At 40.4% G+C, this 22,877-nt stretch overlaps 1 protein-coding gene across 1 annotated transcript in view; it reads left to right on the forward strand.

The window, feature by feature from the left end:
* Positions 1 to 22,877, forward strand: part of PDE8B (phosphodiesterase 8B) — a 262,662-nt gene that overhangs the window by 218,427 nt on the left and 21,358 nt on the right. Inside the window, exons 11-12 of the mRNA XM_023510939.1 lie at positions 19,115 to 19,157; positions 22,470 to 22,547. Coding sequence (XP_023366707.1) covers positions 19,115 to 19,157; positions 22,470 to 22,547 — 121 coding nt within the window. The remainder of the gene's footprint in view (positions 1 to 19,114; positions 19,158 to 22,469; positions 22,548 to 22,877) is intronic.

Here is a 22,877-nt window from a genome sequence, read left to right on the forward strand (position 1 = left end):
CAAAGGGCCAAGCCTCTTTGTAGGGCAGGATCAGCAGCGGAGGTGTTACAGCTACAGCTCTTACAAAGGACCAAGCCTCTTTGCAGGGCAGAGATCAGCAAAGGGCCAAGCCTCTTTGTAAGGCAGGATCAGCAGCAGAGGTGTTACAGTTACAGCTGAAGTGTTACAACTCCTACAAAGAGCCAAGCCTCTTTGTAGAGCAGGATCAGCACTAGAAGTGCCGCAGCTCTTGCTTCTTCCTCTGGATGGTCTGCGATGGTCGGCTGAAGTCTTCTTCTTCTTCTCTATCTTCCTTGAAGGTCTGCGAGGATCTGCCCCTAGGCTCTCTGCTCAGGGCCTTATATAGGTGTAATAGCTTAGCTGTGATTGGATGTGAGCAGGATTGAAAATGGACCAATCAGGGATGGGCACCAGTTTTCCCTTGATTGACAGGTCCTCTAATGCCGCTCTACTGGAGCTTCTGGGGGAAGAAAGCTCCCTCGCTTGCCCCAACCTGCCGGATTTTTTGCCGGCTGCTGCCACCAAGACAGAAGTGGCAGATCCCCTAGGCCCTGCTTGGCTGAGCTGGCTGGGGTGCCACTTTTCCGGTATCACTATGATTGTTGACTTGTCTGTTCTTTAATACTGTCAATTTTTGTTTACATGTGCTTTGAAGCTCTGTTGTTAAGTAATATACATTTAATATTGATATGTCTTTCTGGGGCTGGCATGGTGACCTCCTTCTAGGAGGCCATAAAGGGAGTATCCCTTGAGTTAAGGAATTTGAGACCTGCCTGAGCAAGACTCAGCCCCTGTCTCTACTAAAAATAGAAAAATTAGCCAGGCTTTATGGCAGGTGCCTGTATTCCCAGCTACTTTGGAGGCTGAGGCAGGAGGATTGCTTGGACCCAGGAGTTTGAAGTTGCTGTGAGGTAGGCTGATGCCACAGCACTCTAGCCTGAGTGAGACTTTGTCTCAAAAAAAAAAAAAAAAAAAGGGATTATGTCTTTCAGATGAGTTACAATTGTTCCTTTTTATATCTAATGCTTATTTGTTTACATGCTGTATCTCCCCCCCCCATTTATTTTCAATCTGTGTCTATTTAAAATGTTTTTTTGTTTGTTTGTTTTTAAGAGGCAGAGTCTTACTTTGTCACCCTCAGTAGAGTGCTCTGGTGTCACAGCTCACAGCAACCCCCAGCTCCTGGGCTTAGGCGATTCTCTTGCCTCAGCCTCCTAAATAGCTGGGACTACAGGCACCTGCCACAATGCCTGACTATTTTTTGTTGCAGTTTGGCTGGGGCTGGGTTTGAACCTGCCACCCTTCGTGTACAGGGCTGGCACCCTACTCACTGAGCCACAGGCACCACCCTAAGATGCTTTTTTTTTTATGAAGAGCATATCATTGGATTTTGATTTAAAAAAAAAAAATCAGTTCTGACAATCTCTGCCTCTTACTTAGAGAGTTTAGTCCACTAACAATTAATGTAATTATTAACATGGTTGGACTCAGGTCTGCCATTTTATCATTTGTTTTTGGTTGTCCCTCTCTTTTTTGCTCTGATTTTATTTCTCTGTTCCTTAATATAGGCCTTCTTTTAGATTGGTTGAGAACTTTTTAAAATGGTATTTTATTAATTTTTTAAATTAAATTTCTTTGCATTTTTGTTAATGGTTGATCTGAGATTACCATATACATCATTAGTTTTATACAGTGTTCTTTACCTTTGTACCAATTCATGGGAAACATAGAAACCATTGAAACTATAAGGTACTATGTTTTCTCTTACTCTTTATGCTATAGTTTTCTTATATATTACATCTACATACATTGTAAACCCCCTAAGACAATGTCATTATTTTCACATCTTAAACACATGTGTTTTTAAGAAATTAAGAGGGCTTGGCGCCTATAGCTCAACCGGCTAAGGCGCCAGCCACGTACACCTAAGGTGGCGGGTTCGAATCCCCAGCCCGGACCTGCCAAACAACAATGATGGCTGCAACCAAAAAATAGCCGGGCGTTGTGGTGGGCGTCTGTGGTCCCAGCTACTTGGGAGGTGGAGGCAGGAGACTCCCTTGAGCCCAGGAGTTGGAGGTTGCTGTGAGCTGTAATGCCATGACACTCTGCCCAGGGGGACAGCTTGAGGCTCTGTCTCAAAAAAAAAAAAAAAAAAAAAAAAAGAAATTAAGAGAAAATTTTTGTCTAATATTTACCCAAATAAGGTTGGGTTGAAGGTTGATGAGAAAGCAGCATATGCACTTATTCTGGCTAGTTCTGTGCCTTTGGTTAAATCTTCTAACCACTATGCTTTAGCCTCCTCTCTCTATACATGTCAGTAGGTGTCTTAGCCGCCCACAGACTACAGATAGAACCAGATAGACACACACACACACACACACACACACACGCACTCTCACACACATATTCTCAACTCTAAGATCTATAATTCTTAAGAAATTGCATTTTTTTTTTTTGAGACAGAGCCTCAAGCTATCCCCCTGGGTAGAGGGCTGTAGCATCATAGCTCACAGCAACCTCCAACTCCTGGGCTCAAGCAAGTCTCCTGCCTCAGCCTCCCAAGTAGCTGGGACCACAGGCACCCACCACAATGACCAGCTATTTTTTTGGTTTCATCTGTCATTGTTATTTGGCGGGCCCAAGCTGGATTCGAACCCGCCACCTTAGGTGTATGTGGCTGGTGCCTTAGCCACTTGAGCCACAGGCGCCGAGCCAGAAATTGCATTGTTAATGTGGATTTTAGACAATATAATTGTTCCCAGAGGACACAGCTATTTCCCAGGAAACACTCAGAATTGTCACCGTATATATGTTAGTTTAGTAGATGAGCTATTATCCTCGATGTGGCCAGGGATGAAGCTCTCACTAGGACCCTCTACTGGTAGTTTGTGTTGATAGAGTGGTGAACTGTCCCTAAGCTTGTACTGCATTGCCTTCTCTTTGAATCACACCTTGTCCATAGCATTATGAGGGGTAGTTTTATCTCTTAATGGAGCCTAAAGGCTCAAGGATATGAGTGTTACTGTGGGAACCTCGGGTGATAAAGATTCAACATGAACAGCCCCTGCCAGGGAGGATGAGGGAGGATGGATGGATGGGCCAGTTTAAATGATCTCAAATTGTTACCTGGATAGAACCAAAATTTTAACAGAAAGTATTTAAATTCCTACATTTGTATGTGAATTTCAGATGTGTTTCTCTGATACATCTTGAGCATAATAGTACCAGAGTGTGGCGGCCACGAGACACGGATTGACATCCATGACTGTTATAGCAGGCATGGTGTTCAATCCTCTATATCAGAGTCTGCCAAACTGAAAAGCTAAGGGAGACAAAATAAAATCTCTGTGTGTAAAATGAAAACGTGTGTCATGGCTTCATTTGCTGCCATCTGCGCCTGTCTCCCTTCAACCCAGGCCACCCCATGAAGTTAAATCTCCCTGTAATGTCCTCTTGCCGCTGGCTGTCAGCACAAATGCCACTCTCAGCCCATTACTGACTGACTCCAAGGAAGACTTACAGCTGCAGAGGTCTATCTGGTAATAGAGCTCCTGCTTGGGCTTGGGTGACACCTTTTTTCTGTCTGAAAAAGAAACAAGAATCTGCCCATGTCAGTTGAGATTTATATACTTTTAAAAAATTATACATACTACTTGATTCGTCCATTTTGTTTACTTTTTCAGGGCGCAGATGGACTGTTTATATACTCCCCGGGGTCTTCATTTTTAATGGAGCATTTCCAGACGCAGTCAGGTGAATGGGATTCTTCACAGGCAGCCTAGGACTAGGAAGGAATGGTTTTGTTAGTGGAAGAAAACCTGAACTCCGTAAAATAGTTTAAAGAGGTTCTGAGCCAAATTTGTGTGACCAGCCGGGTGACATGGCCTCAAGAAGTCCTGAGAAGATGTGCCCCCAGCAGCTGGGTTATCGTTGGGTTTACACATTTATAGAGAGAGGAATTACAGGCACGACACTAAATCAACACATGGAGGGTGAGTATACTAGTTTGGCCAGAAAAGGCAGGACATCTCAAAGCATGGATACTTAGGGGTCATAGGTAGGTTTAAAGATGTTTTGATTTGTAATTGGTTAAAGAAACGCAGCTTTGTCTAAAAGGCTTGGATGTCTGTTAATCAGAGAAAAGCCACCATTCATAAACTCAGGTGGTCTATTAAGTAAATTGATGGCCTGCAGGTGTGGTTTAAGCTTTGTCTTGTACAGCCTTCAGCCTGTTAATGATTTGGCATCTTACTGTGACAAGACTTCTCTCTAAGGAGAGAGTGGGGACAGGAGGAGGCATTTCTGAACTCCTTTCAGAGTTTCTGGCCAGTAACTCAACTTTAGGGTATTTATGGAGTTGCCTGGGCCAAGAGGTGCCCCTTCAGTGACTGGGGTAGGAGGGCTTAAGACTTAAGTTTAGTTTCCAGCTTGAATGTATGATTCAAGGTTATTCATTGTCAAATGTGGAGATGTCCTAAAGTTCTGTCTTAACCTTTTTGGGAAATGCCGTCTTTGGGCTCTAGCTCCCTGCGAGCCAGAGCTTTCTCTTTTGATCTTGTTCAGGTCTCCAGTGCCTATGACATTACCTAGCACAGTGTATGCTGAGCAAACACTCACCAAATGGATGCGTTTGTTGTGACAGCATTTCTTTTTGTCCCTTATTAGGCAGTTAGTCCCTTCAGAGTAGAGACTAGGACCTAAACACCTTTGACTCCCAGGCCCGATCTCCAGTTGAATTAGAAGATGAAGTTTCAGTAGGGACGCCCTTTTCCTCCTGGGGGTGATTGTTCACAAAATGTAAACAAAGATTCTAATGAACAGCATTTTTTAGAACGTCAAGACCTAAGTGATAAAGCTGTTTTACGTTACTCTCATGATTACTAATTCTTCCTTTGTGCTGTCCCTGCCCCTGCGTTAGGTCTTGGGGGACCTGATTTACTAAACACTGGGCCTGAGGATCAGTTCTGCCTTATGCTAATCAGAGTTCAAATGAAGCCTGGTGTCATTAAGTGGTTTAATGGTCCTCTGTGGTGTGCTAGAATTGTAGGCCTGTAACGGGGGCGGGAGCATGTTAGATCTCTGTGATTCCCTCCTTCTCTTGACAAGATCTAGCTGGGCATATGCGTTTACACATGGAAGTGTTCAGCAAAAGTGCCATCAGTCATTGACAATTCTTTAAGAAACCTTTGATGCAGAGAGTGTCCCAGTGAAGAATAGGAAGCCCCCTGAACTCAACAAGTGGCTTCTTGGCTTTGCATTGGAAAGAACTCAAGAACAAGCCAACTAGCAGAAAGTTTGAGAGCGAGCGAGAAAGGGAGAGAGAGAATAGATCCTATTCCACAGACGGAGGAGAGGTCCGAGGAGGAGGGAGGCCCCTTATGGGGCAATGATAACATTTTTAAATGTCCCAAAACACTACTGACCAGCACTGGCTTGAGGTCAGGCCGTAGCAATGAGTCATAAACTGCAGTCATGGAAAGGTAAACACAGTTTGTAAAGCATGGGGCTTAGCAATCCACCATCCTCAGGTGGTCCCAGCTGGGGACTCCTCCTGTAGGGGGTCGGGTCTGCCATCAGCCAAAATATCTGCACTCAGCCTCTCTCTACCTTTTCTGCCTTATTCCTACATCATTTAAGCAAAACTATATGTGAGTTTGTCTTTGTTACTGAGCAGCAAGGGACCCAGGCTGGAGGGACGACAGCATAGAAGTGAGGAACAGAGTGTGCTGCTGACATGGAAAGCCCCCAGCTGAGCACGCCACACACGCAGTGGGGAGCCGCAGAGGAAATGAGACGTCAGTCCTGAAATAACATATGACATAAACATCACTGAGTCCAGACTCTCAACAAACAGAACACCGCTAGGAGAGAGAAGGCAAAGGGAACCAGTGTCATCCGGGCCCCACTGCAGGTTAGGCCAGTGGTTCTCAAAGTCTGGTTTGGCACACTGGACTGGCAGCCACAGGGTCACCTGGAAACTTGTTAGAAATGCAAATTCTCGGCTCCCCACCCAAGACCACTGAAAGAATTTGTGGAGCAGAGCCCAGTAAGGTGTTTACCAACCCATCCAGCTCATTCTGATGTAAAGACCAGGCTGCCAGCCCCTGGACCAGGCTCTTGGCACGTCTCATCTCACTCATCATTCTGATGTAAAGACCAGGCTGCTCACCTCACTTATCATTCTGATGTAAAGACCAGGCTGCCAGCCCCTGGGCAGGCCCTTGGCACACATCATCTCACTCATCTCACTGGATCTTCTTTGACTCTAAAGTAGGGTTTTTTGATAGTTTATTTTAGGTGTCAACTTGACTGGGTTAAAGGACACCCGGGTAGCCAGTAAAACCTTATTTAGGGCTATGTCTGTATACTTAGGGTACTTCCTAAAGAGCTGGGCATTTGGATCAACAGCCTGAGGAAGGAAGGTATCTGCTCCCACCAACATGGATGGGCGCCATCCATTCAGCTGAGACCCAGGATAGAAAAAAAGGCACAAAGAGGGCAAATCTGTTCTCTCCTCAAGTTGGGGTTCGTCTTCTTCCCTTGGAGATTGGCACACCTGGCTCAGGCTTTCAGACACCAGGACATACGCCGTTGGCTTCCCTGGGTCTCGCAGACAGCATGTTAGGGGACTTCTCGGCCTCCATGACTGCGTGAGCTGACTCACGACAAAGACCCTCTTATCTCTCTAGGTGTATAGCCTATGGGTTCTCGTTCTCTGGAGAATCTTACTACTGAGCATTGGTCCCACTTACCAATAAGGAAACAGACTCAATGAAGTGCTTAATTTCCCCACGGTTATATACCTAGAAATGGAGGTATCAAAAGATTGTTTGCCCAAACCTGTGATCTTTCCACTTTATCAGTGTTTCTGGGATTGTAATGTGTAATCAAGTCGCCTAGAAATGAAATGTTGAAATGACATCAGAGCCTCCTAACTAAAGGTCACTGGTACACTGACCACACTTTGGCCATGAGGACTTCCTGTGTTGCCATGTGGTCCTGGGCCTGAACCGCAGTCTCATCTGGGAAATCATAGAGATCCAAATGCTTGGCCCCACCTAGACCTCCTGAACCAGCAGCTCTTGAGATGGGGGCAGGGGTCCATGCTAATAAGCTGTGCAGGTGATTCTCCTGCCTAAGTTTGAAAGCCATAGATATATCATATTTCTATATTAGAAAACTTGGTATTTGCCAGGTTATGAAGTGAAGTAGGTATCTGAAAGCCATTAGAACCGTGGTTCTCAACCTTCCTATTGCTACAAAGGGGTCGCGGCCCACAGGTTGAGAACTGCTGCATTAGAGAGAAACTGGACAAAGGGAAAAAGAGAAAATGTTTAAGCCTGAATAGTAGCTTGAATTAAGTGTGTTTCCATGAGGTAAGGACACAAAGCCGTTATCACTGGGCTTACGATCACTTCTTTGTAAAGGCCCTTGTGAATGCACGCTGGGTGGACAGCCAGGGGGCGCCAGCACTGGGAGGTGAGAAAAGTTCTGACTACCGGACACGGTGATAGGAGCATGTGGGTCCAACATTGTTCAGGAAAGTGAAGCTTAAAGCTTTTCCCAAGGAAGCATCTAACAGCAAAAGAAGATAAACCTACGTTTGTCTGGCACACAGAAAGCGATCTAGCAAAAAACAAAAACACAACTTGAGATTTTTCTTTTTAACCTTGTGTAATCTTAAATTCGTATGCACTTCCAGCTATCTCAAACCAATGCAGGTCACTTTGATGTAAATAACCATTTCAATTGCCATTAAGATAAAAAGGGAGCGATGCTGTTTCACTGAGTCTACTAGACTCAGAATTTAGCACAGTGGAGAGCTGTGACGCAGCTGTCAGCGTCCACGCAGTTTCTCTTTGCCATCTTGGTGCTGGAGTATTCCTGAGAATTTAGAATGTCTGAGAACAAATGGCAATGGCTCACTGTGGCCACAGGAGCTCTGGAAAGGTAACTACTGAGGACAGAATATCACATAATGTATTATTGTCTGGGGGTTGGGGGCTGCTTGGGTGGGAATTTAGAGAAGTGTATCCTCAAGTGCTTTTTGAAAAGCGTGAACAGAAGAGATCTTTGATCTATGCCTCAGATCCTTTTACTTGTTGAGAAAAATACTCATCAAAGTATTTTCAGTAAAGGAAGACCATCAAAGATACTCTGTACTGTACCACTCACGCCGTCATTTTCATTACATGCAAATGAAGGGAGGGTCTCAAATGACTCAGTTCCTGTGATCACATCTCTTTATCCAGCAGCCAGACTCCACTCCATCAAAGCGGTCTCGTCCCGTACAGGAGAACACTCAGTACCCCCAGGAAATTGTGGATCAATCTTTTTAAAAAAGCACTTAAGAAGTCAGCTTTGTAAGCCATGCTGGTCAGTGAATAGTTTTTGGTTGTCTTAACCAGGTTTTTACCCCTCTCTGTAATATTCAGGGGTGGTGGGTAACTCAAAAACCAACAGAACAATACATGTGTAAATTTGAGTTTGAAAACTTTGATCAAAATCTTCTTCCATCAAAGCTAGCACTTTACATAATCATGTTTTAAAATCGCTTTCCAGTTCATTGCAATTGTATGGATGGATGTGAATGATCTGTTTGTTTTTTAAAAAACATCTACCATTTTTATTATTCCATTGAAAACAATGAGAAACACAACAAGGAATCTCTCAGAAGTTCAGACCCAACTCAGGGATGAGGCTGCGTCCAGGTACTTGGCCTCATTTTCTCACCATGGTAACACAATCTTTGTCAGAGATTTGTTGCTATCTGAGCACCTGGATGTAGTTTTAGTAAATATCATTGCTTAAAAAAACACACATTTTATGGAAATTTGTCAGTATTTTACTATGAAACACTTTGCAAATAGATGTCTTTAGATAAATAAGTATTAAGCAAAATCAACAAAGACCAATATGATAGCCAAATCATCAAAACCAACGCATTCACCACAGCTAAAGGTCGAGTCTGGTCAGTCCTCATCTCTGGGGATTCATTTTGTATTATTAGGTTCTGCGTGCCAGGCTGTACAGGCTGGCGCTGTATTAAGCACTAACTATACAAAATTTCCTGCCTGCATGGAACTTGTAGTTTGGTGGGAGAACAGACATCAGCCACTTAAGTACAGTGTTATAAACTGTGATAAATACGGTAACAGCAAGGTCTGTTGAGACCACGTGACAGAAGGGCTTTAGCCCTTGAGGGATGGGATGGACAGGGAATAGCTGGAAAACTTCCCCCATGGAAATCACATTTCAGCTAAGATCTGGAGACAGATAGGCACAGGAAAGAGTGGATGGGGAAGCTTTCTGAGCAGGGGAGTCTCATGTGCACAGACCACGAGAGTGGAGCAGGGAAGGGGAGGATGAGGGGCTGGAAAGGCGACCAGTGTGGCCTGCAAGCTGAGAGTTCAGGGCAGAGTGGCAGGGGTCAGTTGGTAGGGGCCAGGCAGAGCCTCCTAACTAGCTTGCCATATGGAGTTGACCCTAAGACTAATGAGAAGTGGGAGTTTTAAGCAGAAGAGTGACAGGATTAAATATAGTTTGGCTGAAGAATTGAGAATGCACTGGGTTGGGTGGTGCTGCAGAGTCCAGAGGAGAGTCCCTGAATTCTGGCAGTGGAGAGAAGCAGATATCTCAGAAATATTTAGAAAGGAGATGTAATAAGATTGGATGACACATTGGACATGGGGAGCAGAGAGAAGGAAGCACCAAGGATGACCCCCAGGCTTGTATACTGGCATATCTGATGATTTAATTGTGACTTCTGATGCCTTTGACTTTGCCAATTAATAATGATAAAAGCCAATATTTCTACCAAATGCTAGTTACCAAGTGCTATTTACTTTCCCAAGGTGAATTTGAAATGAATGTTGAAAGAGGCATCCAGAGTTTATTTCCTTACTTATTGTACTGATCTTGGCCTTGATTCATCTTAATTGCTAAAAAGGCTCATGATTCTTTGGGGTTTTTTTTAAGGTTGATTTGAGCACGTCACATTAACAGGGATGTTTTCATGTTCTTTCTCACTTTTCCTCCTGTGAGAGACAGTAGGATTGAAGTTCATTTGCTGCTGCATAATTTGTAAAATCGGTCAAATAAAATCAATGTTTTAAATGGTTACCCGAGTAAATCTAACACTTCTTAGATTGACAGCTTGTGTCTGTGATTCCATAGTTACGGTATGAAGTGGGGCTGCATCTCGTGCCCAGTTCAGGAGTGGAGTCCTTGCTCAGTTGAAGACTGCCCACGATTTCCTTCATCTTTATTTTCACGGATTTTAAATTATACTTTAGACTTCTTTTAGCCATCAGTTCGTTTACTCAGTTGAACATACAATATTACCAATACTTTATTATGGAAACTTTTAAACATATAGAAGAGTTTGTAAGAATTGTAAGTAAATACACATGTACCTACCCCCTAGGTCCTACATCTGGCACTTCTCTTGCTCAGATATCCGTCTACACAGTCTCTAGTCATCCATCTCTATTTATTTATTTATTTGGCCAGGGCTGGGTTTGAACCTGCCACCTCCAGCATATGGGGCTGGCGCCCTACCCTTTTGAGCCACAGGTGCTGCCCCTATTTTTCCTTTTTAAGATGCAAAAAACCTTTTAATTATGAAAATTTTCTCTTTTATTTCAAAATATTAGTGGGATACAAATGTTTTTGTTATGTGGGTAACTTTTATAATGTTTAAGTCAGGGGTATTCGTGTGTGTGCGTTACCTGGATAGTGTTCATTGTGCCTGTTAAGGAGGTTTTTACCCTCCCCGCCTACATCCTACTCCCTTATTGATTTCCAGTGACTTTTATTCCTGAATACTATTGATCAGTTCCTAATTATTAGAGAGTACACGTGCTGTTTGCTTTTCCATTTCTGAGATACTTAGGATAATGGTTTTCACTTCCATCTAACTTGCTGCAAAAGACATTAATTCCCTGTTCTGGTTGAGTAGTACTCCATGGTGTGTGTGTGTGTATCCCCCTCATTTTGTTAATCCACTTGTGAATTGATGGGTACTTAGGTTGATTTCACATGTTTGATTTTACGTCTTTGCAATTGTGAATTGTGCTGCAATAAATATTCGAGTGCAGGTGTCTTTTTGATCAAGTGCCTTTTTTTCCTTTAGGTAGATACCAGGTAGTGGGATTGCTGGTCTCTTTTAATTCTTTGGGGACTCTCCATACGGTTTTCTATAGAGGTTGTGCTAGTCTGCAGTCCCACCAACAGAGTGTAAGCATTCCTTTCTCTCTGCATCCACGGAAGCATGTATTGTTTTTTGCCTTTTTAATAAGAGCCACTTGAGAGGGAAATGGTGATAACTCATTTAACTCATTATGGTTTTAATTTGCATTTCCATGATTAGTGATGTTGAGCTATTTTTCATATATTTTTTGGCCCTTTATCTTTGTTCAAAAAGCTTCTGTTCATGTCTTTTGCCTCCTTTTTAATGAGATTGTTCATTTTTTTTTCCTTGCTGATTTGCTTGAGTTCTTTGTAGATTCTGGATATTAGCCCTTTTATTGGATGTTTAATTTGCAAATAGTTTCTCCCATTCTGTAGCTTGTCTGTTTGTTCAGTTGGTTATTTCCTTTGCTGTGCAGAAGCTTTTTGGTTTAATCACATCCCATTTATTTGTTTTGGTGGCTATAATTGCCTTTGAAATCTCAGTTGTAAACTTTTTGCCTAGGCTAATGTCTAGTAGAGTTTTTCCTACATTTTCTTCTAGAATTTTTATGGTTCATGCCGTATATTTAATTTTTTTATCCACCTTGAATTAATTTTTGTAAGTGGCGAGAGATAGAAATCCTGTTTCTTTCTTTTGCAGTAACCAATTTTCCCAGCACCATTTATTGAATAGGGCTCCTTTTCCCCTACCGTATTTTATTGTCTGCTTTATCAAAAATCACTTGGTTGTAGGTAGTGGTTTTATATCTGGGTTTTCTGTTTTATTCCCTTGGTTTGTGTCTCTAGTTTTGTGCCAATACCATGCTATTCAGTTTATTGTAGCCTTGTAATATAGTTTGAAGTCTGGTAACGTGATGCCTTCAGACTTGTTTGGATCCAAGTGAAGTGTAGAACTACTTTTTCTAGATTTGTGAAATATGATGTAGATATTTCAATGGGTATTGAATTAAAACTTTGAATCACTTCGGGCACTAGGGACATTCTAACGATATTGAGTCTACCAATCCATGAGCATGATATGTTTTTATTTTGTTCATCAGTGTTTCATAGTTCTCCTTGTAGAGATCTTTCACCTCCCTGGTTAAGTATATTCCCAAGTATTTTATTTTTTTTTGTAGCTATTGGAATGAGTCTTTGATTTGACTCTCAGCTTGACTGTTATTGGTATGTGGAAATGTTATTGATTTGTGTACATTGATTTTTGTAATCTGAAACTTTGCTGCATTTATTTATCAATTCCAGGAGTTTCTCGGTAGAGTCTTTACAGTTTTCTAGCTACAAGATTATATTGTCAGCAAAAGGCAATAGCTTGACCTCCTCTTTCCCAATTTGGATATCTTCTTTTTCTTTTGTCTGATTGCTCAGGCTAGGACTTCCAATACTATGTTGAATAGAAGTAGTAACAGTGGGATGGATCCCTTATCTTGTTCCAGTTCTTAGGGGAAATCCTTTCAACTATTCTCTGTTCAATATGATGTTGGCTGTGGCTCATTGCCTGTGGCACAGTGGTTATGGTGCCAGCCACATACACCGAGGGTGGCGGGTTTGAACTCAGCCAGGCCCCTAAACAACACTGACAACTGCAACAAGAAATACTTGGATGTTGTGGTGGGCACCTGTAGCCCCAGCTACTTGGGAGGCTGAGGCAAGAGAATCGCTTAAGCCCAAGAGTTTGAGGTTGCTGTGAGCTGTGACGCCAAGGTACTCTACCAAAGGCAACATAGTGAGATTCTGTCTCAAAAAAAAAATGATGTTGACTGTGAATTTGTCATATATAGCTTTTATAATTTTTAGATATAGTCTTTCTATGCCTAGTTTGTTGAGGGATTTTATCATGAAAATGTACTGGATTTTGTTGAATGCTTTTTCTGCATCTGTTAAGGCAATCATATGGTCTTTGTTTTTGTTTCTGTTTATGTGGTGAACCACAGTTATTGATTTATGTACTTGCCCCCTAGAATGAAGCCTACTTAATCATGGTGGATCACTTTTATGTGCCATTCAATTTGTTTTGCTAGTATTAATATTTTATTAAAGATTTTTGCATCTCTATTCATAAGAGATATTGGTCTATAGTTTTCTTTTTTGTTATCCTTTCCTGGCTTTGATAACAAGGTGATACCGGCTTCATAAAATGAGTTGGGGATGATTCCTTTCTTCACAATGTTATGGAGTAATTGCTGAAGTGTGGGTTCCAGTTCTTCTTTGTATATCTAGTAGAATTTGCCTGCAACTCCATTTGCTCCAGGGCATTTTTGTTTTATTGGGAAATTTTTTTATTACTACTTCAGTCTCACTGCTCAGTATTATTGGTCTTTTCAGGAGTTCTATTTCTTCCTAATCGAAGTTGTATAGTCCTAGGAATTTGTCTGTTTCCTCTCCATTTTCTCATTTATATGCATAGAAATTGTCATACTAATCATGGATCATATTCTGTATTTCTATTTCAGTTGTAGTATCTCCTTTTTTATTTCTGATTGAACTTATCTGGGTCCTTTCTCTTCTATTTTTTGTTAGTCTGGCAATAGGCCTACTGATTTTATCTTTCTAAAGAGCCATGTTTTTGTTTCATTGATCCTTTGTATCATTTTGTTGTTGTTGTTGTTTTCATTTCATTTAGTTCTGCTCTGACCTTTGTTATTCTTTTTTTTCTGCTAGGTTTAGGTTTGGTTTGTTCTCCTTTTTCTAGTTCCTTGAGATGAATCATTAAGTTATTAATTTATGATCTTTTTGATGTAGGCATTAAAAAAAAAAACTATGAATTTCCCCCTTAGGACTACTTTCATGAATCCCATAGATTTAAGTAGTCAATTTCCCCTTTGCCATTCAGTTTGAGGACATTTTTTAATTTCTATCTTAAATTCATTATTCACTCAAAGATCATTCTGCAGCAGGTTGTTTAATTTCCATGGCTGTGTGTAGATTTGAGTGTTTCTCTTAGTATTGATTTCTAGTTTTATTCCACTGTAGTCTGAGAAGATAAGATTTTTGATTTCTTAAAAATTTGTTGAGACATGTTTTGTGGCCTAAGACATGGTCAGTTTTGGAGAAAGTGCCATGGGTTGATGAGATGAATGTACATACAGTAGTTTTTGAGTAAAATGTTCTGTAAATGTCTGTTAGGTCCATTTGCTCTAGAGTTCCATCTAAGTTCAGTATGTCTTCATTTTCTGCTTTGATGATCTGTCCGGCTCTTTCAGTTGGTTGTTAATGTCCTTGGCAATTACAGTGCTATTGTTTTTTTCTTTACTTAGATATAGTAGAATTTGTTCTATGAATCTGGGAGCTCTAGTGTTAGGTGCATATAATTCAGGATTATTATGTCTTATTGAATTGTACTCTTTATATAATGAATGTCTTTGTCTTTCTGTACCATTTTTAATTTAAAGTCAATTATGTCTGGATGTGAGAATGGCTACCTGCTCTCTCTTTTAGCTTTTGTGTGAAATATTTTTTTTCCATCTCTTCACCTTTAGTCCGTGTGAGTCCATGTGGGTTAGATGGGTTTCCTGGAGACAACAGATACTTGGGTTGTTTTTTTCATTTTTTTCAGCCAATCTGTCTGTTGAGTGGAGAATTCAAACCATTTACATTGAGTGAAAGTATTAATATGTGGAATGCTGTTCTGTTCCTTATGCTGGGTTGTACTTTATTGCTTTATTTTCCCTCTTGTGCTATTGTATCATATAAGCTATGAGCTTAAGCTTTGGGATAATTTTATATTGGTGGATATCTGTTGTGCAATTAACATATAATGCTATTCTGAGTATTTCCTATAGGACAGGTCCAGCTGTGAAAAATTCCCTAAGTGTTTGGGAAGTATTTATTTCACCATCATTTAGTAAACTTAGTTTTGCATTATACAAGATTCTTGGCTGGCTGTTGTTCTGTTTAAGAAGACTAAAGATGGGCCCCTAGTCCCTTCTGGCTTGTAAGGTCTCTGCTGAGAAATCTGCTGTTAGCCTGATGGGTGTTTCTTTGTAGATTAGTTGTTGCTTTTATCTTCCTGCTTATACAGTTTTCTCCTTCATTTTGACTTTGACCAGGTTAATTACTATGTATCTGGGAGATAGCCCATTTGCTATGAAATTCTCCAATGTTCAATGACCGTCTGGTATCTGGAAGTCTGAATCTCCAGTGATACCATAGATTTTCCATGCTTTTTGTTTTTTTCCTTCTCAGGAATACCTGTAATTTATAAATGAGTTAACTTTTCATAGTCTCATATCTCTAAGTTTGATTGTTCAGTGTTTTTTATTCTTGTTTCTGCATCTTAGAATCACTGGGTTAGCTTGGGGAGCCTGGTCTTCAAGCTCTGACATTTTTTCTTCTGCTTGGTCTAGCCTATTGTTGAAACTTTTTGCTGTCTTTTGAAATTCCCTAAATGACTCTTTTATTTCTTTAAGTTCTATTATATTCTTTCTTATGCTAATTCTTTAGCAAGTTTTTCTTTTTTCTTTTTTTCATTGATTTTTCTGGAAAAAAATCTTTGGGGTACTTTTGATTAACTTTCAACTTTCTCTTCAATTCCATTCATCTTATTTGCCATCTATATTCTGAATTCCAATTCTCCATTTCAATAATTTACTTTTGGTTGTGATCTACTATTATAGTTTCATTGTGATGCCTTGGGGGGGATATCTGTTGTTTTTTTCTTGGTACCAGCATTCTTTTGCTCAGTACTTCTCATTTGAATCCTCTTTTCTCAGCTCAGGGCTGATGAGTTTTCAAGACATCTGATCTCTTTTGCTGGGAACTCTCCTACTTAGAAGAATATGTTTTTGTTTACTTTGGGTGAATACTAAGGAGTGGAGCTGTTGGGTTATGGGATTTGGGGGTATATTTTTAATTTTATAAGAAACTAGTAGGCATTTTTTCAAAGTGTTGTACAATTTTGTACTCCAACAATGTATGAGAGTTCAGGTTGTTCTATATCCTTGACAAAATTTCTTCTTAGTTTAGACATTCTGCTGTGTGTGGAGAGAAAATGTTATGCTTATGTGGTGATTCTTTAAGGACAAATGACCACAAAAATCATGCACACAAACAAATATACAAATCAGAAATATTAGTGCTTTTTAGAGCCAGGCATAACTGGGTGTCTGTAAATAGCATTTAGCACAAGGACAGCAAAGTTTGTGGCAACCTATGATATTTTAGGTAATCAAAGGTTTGAAATGATTTTTTCCCCCCAGATACAAGCTGTCAGCCTCCTTGGTGATATCCCAGCTTTGAGCTCTAGCAACAGCTTTACAGGCCAAGGTCAGCAATATTCACACCGCAGAAACAGCAGTACTAAAGCCTCCTGGTTCCCTGGGAACACACAAAATTGAAATTTCGAGTCATTACTGTATATGAAAATATTTTTCATTTTAAGCTTTTACAAAAGGAAAAACAAATACCACGTTATAGAGAGATTGGCTTGGGGATGTTGAGTTCTGATCTCTTTGCCTTAACCTGAATATGACAGAACCCTTTGATAATAGAAACTCTTCTAAAATTTTAAGGAAAACTATATTTCTCAGAGATGTCCTGTATTAATCTAGGGCAGTAGTCCTCAACCTTCCTAATACCATGATGTATTTTCATTGTTACAAAGGGGTAACAATTTTCTTTAAAATTTTAAGGAAAATTATATTTCAAAGAGATGTCCTGCATTCATCTAGGGCAGTGGTTCTCAACCTTCCTAATGCCGTGATGTATTTTCATTGTTACAAAGGGATCGTGACCCCCAGGTTGAGAGCTGCTGATCTAGGGGATGTTTCCTTATATCTCAGTTTAACAAGCCTCGACCTGGGACATTCCTTTTGGGGCTTCACTGGGGATAGCAGTGTGACAAAGAACAAATGGTTCTAGAACCAGAGGGCCATAGTGGAAAATTAGTTCTGTGTATTAGCTGTGTGCTGTGGGCAAGTTACATAACCTCTCTAAACCTCAGCTTTCCTGTCCGTCTAAAGGAATGATGATACTTCCAGTGGTGCAAGGGCATTGTAAGAACTGTAAGGTGGCTGTTGCCGTGGGGCGAAGCTGGTCACCCTTCCTGCCCAGCAGTGCTCAAGCCCTTGGATTGCCTACTGTAAATCACAGAACCACTTTCTCCCTACTTATGCTCCCAGTGAGCTCAACTGAGTATTACAAAGAGAAAAATTTTATTATAGTAATTTCTGCTGAGTTTAAATGACTGGTGGGTTTAGATCTCTAGAAGAAAATTTTACTTCTACCTAAGAGGATTTTGTCATCCAAGTGAATTTTTAGTTGTAACATAAGGTATCTGGAAGAGGCATGTAAGTAACAGGAGTTGGGAAACTTCAAAAGAACCTAACACTGCCCAGGTGTGACAGCAGAAAGGTCTTCAGTGCTGTTCTTGTCACATAATGGGGTCCTGGCAGGAGATGCTGATTCAGCCCTAAAGTATGCCTGCTTTTAAACAAGGGGTATCTCCACGCTGTGCTGCTGGCAGTAGGATGGAGACAGCTCATCAGAGGCTGATGAGGCCATCTGGGGTGGCATGCATGGTTCAGAATGTACCAAGTGCAACATCGTGTGTGAAGGACAGACCAGAGCCACCTCAGCTGTTGGAAGGGCTACATGGCATCCCTGCTCCTCCCCATACCTAGTGGCTGAGGTGCATTTCCATCCCAAAGCAGGGGCGGGCTGTGCATTTACTGGACTTTCTGTTTCTACTCTAGAGGAAACAAGCCCACCCTGAAGTTGCAGGAGCCCCACAGAGGCCAATCAGCTGGCCCACAGGGGCTGAAGAAAGCTGAGAAAAAGGGTTTTTTGTTTTTAGTTTTATATAATCTGAGAAGCTATGGGATTCTGCTCTTAAAGGAGAGACATATTTTGATTCGGAGAAAAAAAGCTAAGCATTTAAAAATCACTTGCTTTTGTGCTAAAGCTAATTGAGAGAACAATTTGCAAGGCAAACGGTTCATTCATTTGGCATAGCATAAAAAATTCACATTAAGCTTAGTAAATAGCTATAGCAAATAGTCTTTATCCCTGAAGGAAAACATGAAACAGTTGTTCACAGAAAAAATAAAAAGGTCCTATAATTATGAGATAAATGAGTCACAGCCCTTGGTCACATTATGATCAAGATCTCACACAGGTTGGTCATGTCGTTTCTGTAATTATGCGGAATGGACTGAGTAGAAGAGTCCATGGAAAACCCTACTTTAGTTCTTCAGTTTTACACGATTATTTTTCAATATTTCCATAAGGCTGGAACATTTTGCCTGTGTCTAAGATAGATGGGATTTCTGGCTATTACAATGATGGTGCTAAGTCATACTGATCTTCCTTCGCAAAAAGTCCTATACACTCTCCATCTTGTTCTTCAAGCTAACTTGGCCCATTTATTGAGCAGCAATAAAAGTTGAATGGTCTGAGCACATGGAAGTAGGTGGGTTTAGCAGTGAAGCAGCAGGATTATACACGTGGTAGAACTGATGTGCTCGACTAACAGTGTCAGCTATAAACACAAGAAGAGCAGAACTCCAAAGAAAACACACTCACTATTTCTAGCCAAGACTTCATTTTGTCGCTTGACAGATATTTATTGAGGATTGATACAAAATCATTAGCACAAAAAAATATGATAGTGAGAAAGAACTAGGTGCAAAACTACATTAGAGTTCAGATCTCACTGTGAAGAAACATTTTATAAATTGATTCTATAATCGGTAGGCCCCACGCGTGCCTTCCTGCTTTCAGGCTCACCATTCTATAAGTGTCAAAAAATAATAGAGCATTTGTAGTGTTATCGCTTGCTGTCCGTCTTTCATCTGTTTGTGTTATCTGTGCACCTTCTTACTTTCTTGGAGTCCTCAGAGCTTTTTAACTGACTTGTTTGAGGCCTGTAGCAAATGCCATATTTAAAATCTTTCTCTTGTCTTACCAAACTTTTGAACAACTTTAGATTCACAAGGTTCATCGTGATTCAGGAGACAATTCTCAGACAGGTGAGAACACTTCAATTTAACTCTAATATGATATACTTAGGAGGCATCTGTGGGTGCAGGTCTGTAAATTTCTCTGAAGTCTGGGTTGACAGCCACCACCACAGACAGTGGGTTGGTATTATCAGAAGGTTGGAGAAGAAGAAGAAAAGCAGAAATCCCTTAAAATTTCCTTGACTCTTCATTCATGGCAAGCTTACCTACTGAATGCCTTCCCCATCTTTGTTTTCTGTTCTTGGCTGGCTGCCATATAGATAAATCCAAAACAGAGTGTGGTCCAACATCCTAGGACCAGACACTGGGTGAATATGACATAGGTGAAAATATGGTTGTAGTTCAACCGTATCCACCTTCCCCCTTGTAGTGACAGCTGACTGCACAGTTATAAAATGTGGGCATTCCTGGTTTGGAGGCAAGAGCACTAAGTTCTATTTCATTTCCCCGTTCGTTCATCTCATACCTCAGGCAAGACTTGGTTTGACTCTCAGTTCCCTCATCTATAAAATGAGGGCCTGAACCTGAGGACCTCTACATGTGGAAAGGTCTGGAAACTTCGTGTTTAGGCCACCCAGAAAGATTACATTTGCTCTTCCTGAGCTTCAGCTTTTCCATTTGTGAAATGAATTAATGATGTCCATCTTATTGTTAAGGAAGATTAAAGAGGAAAATATATATAATATATAGGAGTACCTGGCACTTAACTATTTAGTATCTTTCCCCCCTTTTTTCTGAAAATATTCTAATTTCTTATAATCCTTAGAGTGAGGGTATTATTTTAACTAAGCCTCTGGGTGCCAAAAACTGTTAGAAGCACTTTTATATCCTTTGTAGTACTCAGCATTATCTTGTACATAATAGACAATAAATATGGAACACTGATAAATTGAAACTGTTCCATCTTACAAAGTATCATTTCCACCACTTATTAGCTCTTTGACCTTGGGCTACCTGTATAATTTCTCCATGCTTAAATTCCTTATCAGTAAAATGGGCATAGTATTATGTAGCTTTCAAAATTATTGTAATTATTAAATGAGGTGGTTATTATATGTAAAGTATGTAGCACAATGCCTGGTACACAGTTGGTGCTCAGTAAGTGGCAGCTTTTTTTTAAATTGGTGACACAGTATTCCTTTTTGCCACTGAGTACAGCTGCTTAAATATCCTTCAATCTTCCTTTTTCTGCTTTAAATTTCTGATTCTACAGGCATCTGTTGAGAGAATAACTAATGATTCTTCAATTTCAGTGACCTTGCTTTGTTCTTTATTGAAGAATAACTTCTCCAAACTTTTAATCATTCCTATTGCTAAAGATTATATTAATTTTTAAATGAAATAAAATCAGGAATAAGCATCACTCATCTGTGAACAATGTCTAGTAAATGATTTAAAAGTCAGCCAACCTGGACCACAGCCTTGAAGCTAACTTCTCTACTTTTAGTAGTGTTTAGGAACTACATTTTGAGGAATTCTTGGTCTGTGATTTTTGAATTTAATCTTAAATCTTCAAGTTACATTTAATTTATTATTTGGTAAACAAATGTTAGGCACATATAAGAAAGTACCTGAATAGGCTAAAAACAAATGTCTTACAAGTGACCACTATTAGTTTCTGAGGGTTTGAAAAACGCCATGTGATCCTAAACGATATCATTTAAAATACCACTGTCTATAGGGGTCTTTATAAAGAAATACTGAGACTCACAACCACTGGGAGGAAAATTGGTAAGGTCGAGTCTAGAAGGTACAAATTAGGCAAAGGGATAGTGAATGTCTTAAGTTAGAGCATCTGAGACCAGGCTCTGGCTGTGGGGCTCAGATGAATTTCATAGTAGTTCTGCCTTCTCTTCGTGTTGTATAAACATAATGCAGGGTTAGGGATTGAACTAGCCATGTTTTAGTTAAATCAGATTCTTTAGGATGTAAATGGTTAAAACAGTGATCTAGAAAAGTGTCTAGGTCAAGACATTATGAAGTGAAAACAGCAAGTATAACAATATAGCATGATCACATGTGTCTAAAAAGATATGTATGTAAATGAACAGACGTCATTACCACTGGGGAACGTTTCCCACACGCTCGCTGTGGCAGTAAGTGCTACGTGTGGATTAACTCATTTACTTCTCACAACAGCCTGTGAACGAGATGCTGTAACTACCCTCCCCACCCCACCCCCACACATTTTACAGCTGTGGATACTGCGACAGGAGTTGAGTAACATCCCCAAAGTTACGCAGCCACTAGATGGCAGAGTGGAGATTTAAATTTTGGCAATTTGGCTCCAGGCTTGGTTCTCTCAACTACTAGACTCCTGTGTACCTTTTTTTTTTTTTTTTTGGTGTTACTAGGCAATTATTATAAAGAAGTTTATTGCATCTTTTTTAACTTGGAGTATACTAATTTATCTGTGTCTAAGGGAGATGGTCTTCCTGTGGGAACCTGCACGTCTGTCTCCTGACAGCACAGTGCACAGTGATTCTGGATTATGATTAAATTTCTCCCACAAAAACCAAAATGCCCTGAACATACATCTTTCTGAAGCCAACACTGCTACCTTGACATTTTTTATACCTTGTTGCTCACCGGTGGCATGCACTTTTTGTTGGTTTTTACATTTATGTGATAACACACTTTTAGTGTTAAGTTCAAAGTCTGCAAAACTTATGCAGAAGTTTTTAAAAATCTTTTTGCCCCCTCAGAAAATAAGGGCAAGGGTAAAGTTTTAGCTGTTGGAAATCCTTGGGAATATGAAACTGCTTTTCTTCTTCCTGTGATGTGACATACATCAATCGACGAAGTCCATTCTTAAGAGAACCAGAAGACCATCTAGGGGTCTGACTTTTCAGAGATGCCCCAAATGGGCCCAAGTTAGTTTCTCAAATAATTCAAAATCTCTGGATTTTACTAGTATTATAGTTCCTCAAATATCAAGAAAAGGTCTGTAAGAGCCTTCTCCACCCAAATGAATATACTGTCCTTTAAGTAAAAAGGAACCTCACAAATTTTTCTCTCCAGTCTGAATGTCTATTTTCAAAATGATATTTTATTCATGGAACTACATAATCCTCCATAATAAGATTCATTGCCATGATGTAATGCAGCACCACAAGAAAAAGACATTGTTTAATTACTAGTTTGACTGATAATGTTGTGTACCTTAATGCTTGACAAATAGTTTACTGTTTCTTAAAATTATTTTGTAGTGCTTAAAAACTAACCTGTTCTCTTTAGAAAATAAGGGGAAATGTGTCTGAACGTACTCTGTGCATACACTGAATACTGATCACCCTCCCATTTCTCATCTGAAACCTCTAGAGGCTCATTCATTCAGATACAAGAACAGGAGGAAAGAGTCCATTGATGTGAAGTCCATATCATCTCGAGGTAGTGATGGTGAGACATTTCCAGATTTCTTTGACCTTTTTAAAATGTAGAAAGTGACAGAAGAATGTGTTCAAAAATCATCAGCATCTAAACTCCAAGGAGTGAGATTTCAACTACTTTTTTTTTTTCCAGTAAGCTGAACAATGTTCAGAGTTTTAAAATTCTTTCATGTTCTCATGTCTTCTCTTTGAAGTGACTCCATAGCTGTTCGTTGATGGCCTAACGTGCTGGGCCACATAACCACCCAAGCATCTCAGTTTGAATAGTGAGACAGATCATCTTGGGTGCTGGGAGCAGCGGGGAGGGGCTGTGGAGCCAGCGTCCTGGCCTCCCCACTCC

Source organism: Otolemur garnettii, unplaced genomic scaffold (genome assembly GCF_000181295.1).
Source record: "Otolemur garnettii isolate 467f Iridium unplaced genomic scaffold, OtoGar3 scaffold00017, whole genome shotgun sequence".
Taxonomy (NCBI): domain Eukaryota; kingdom Metazoa; phylum Chordata; class Mammalia; order Primates; family Galagidae; genus Otolemur; species Otolemur garnettii.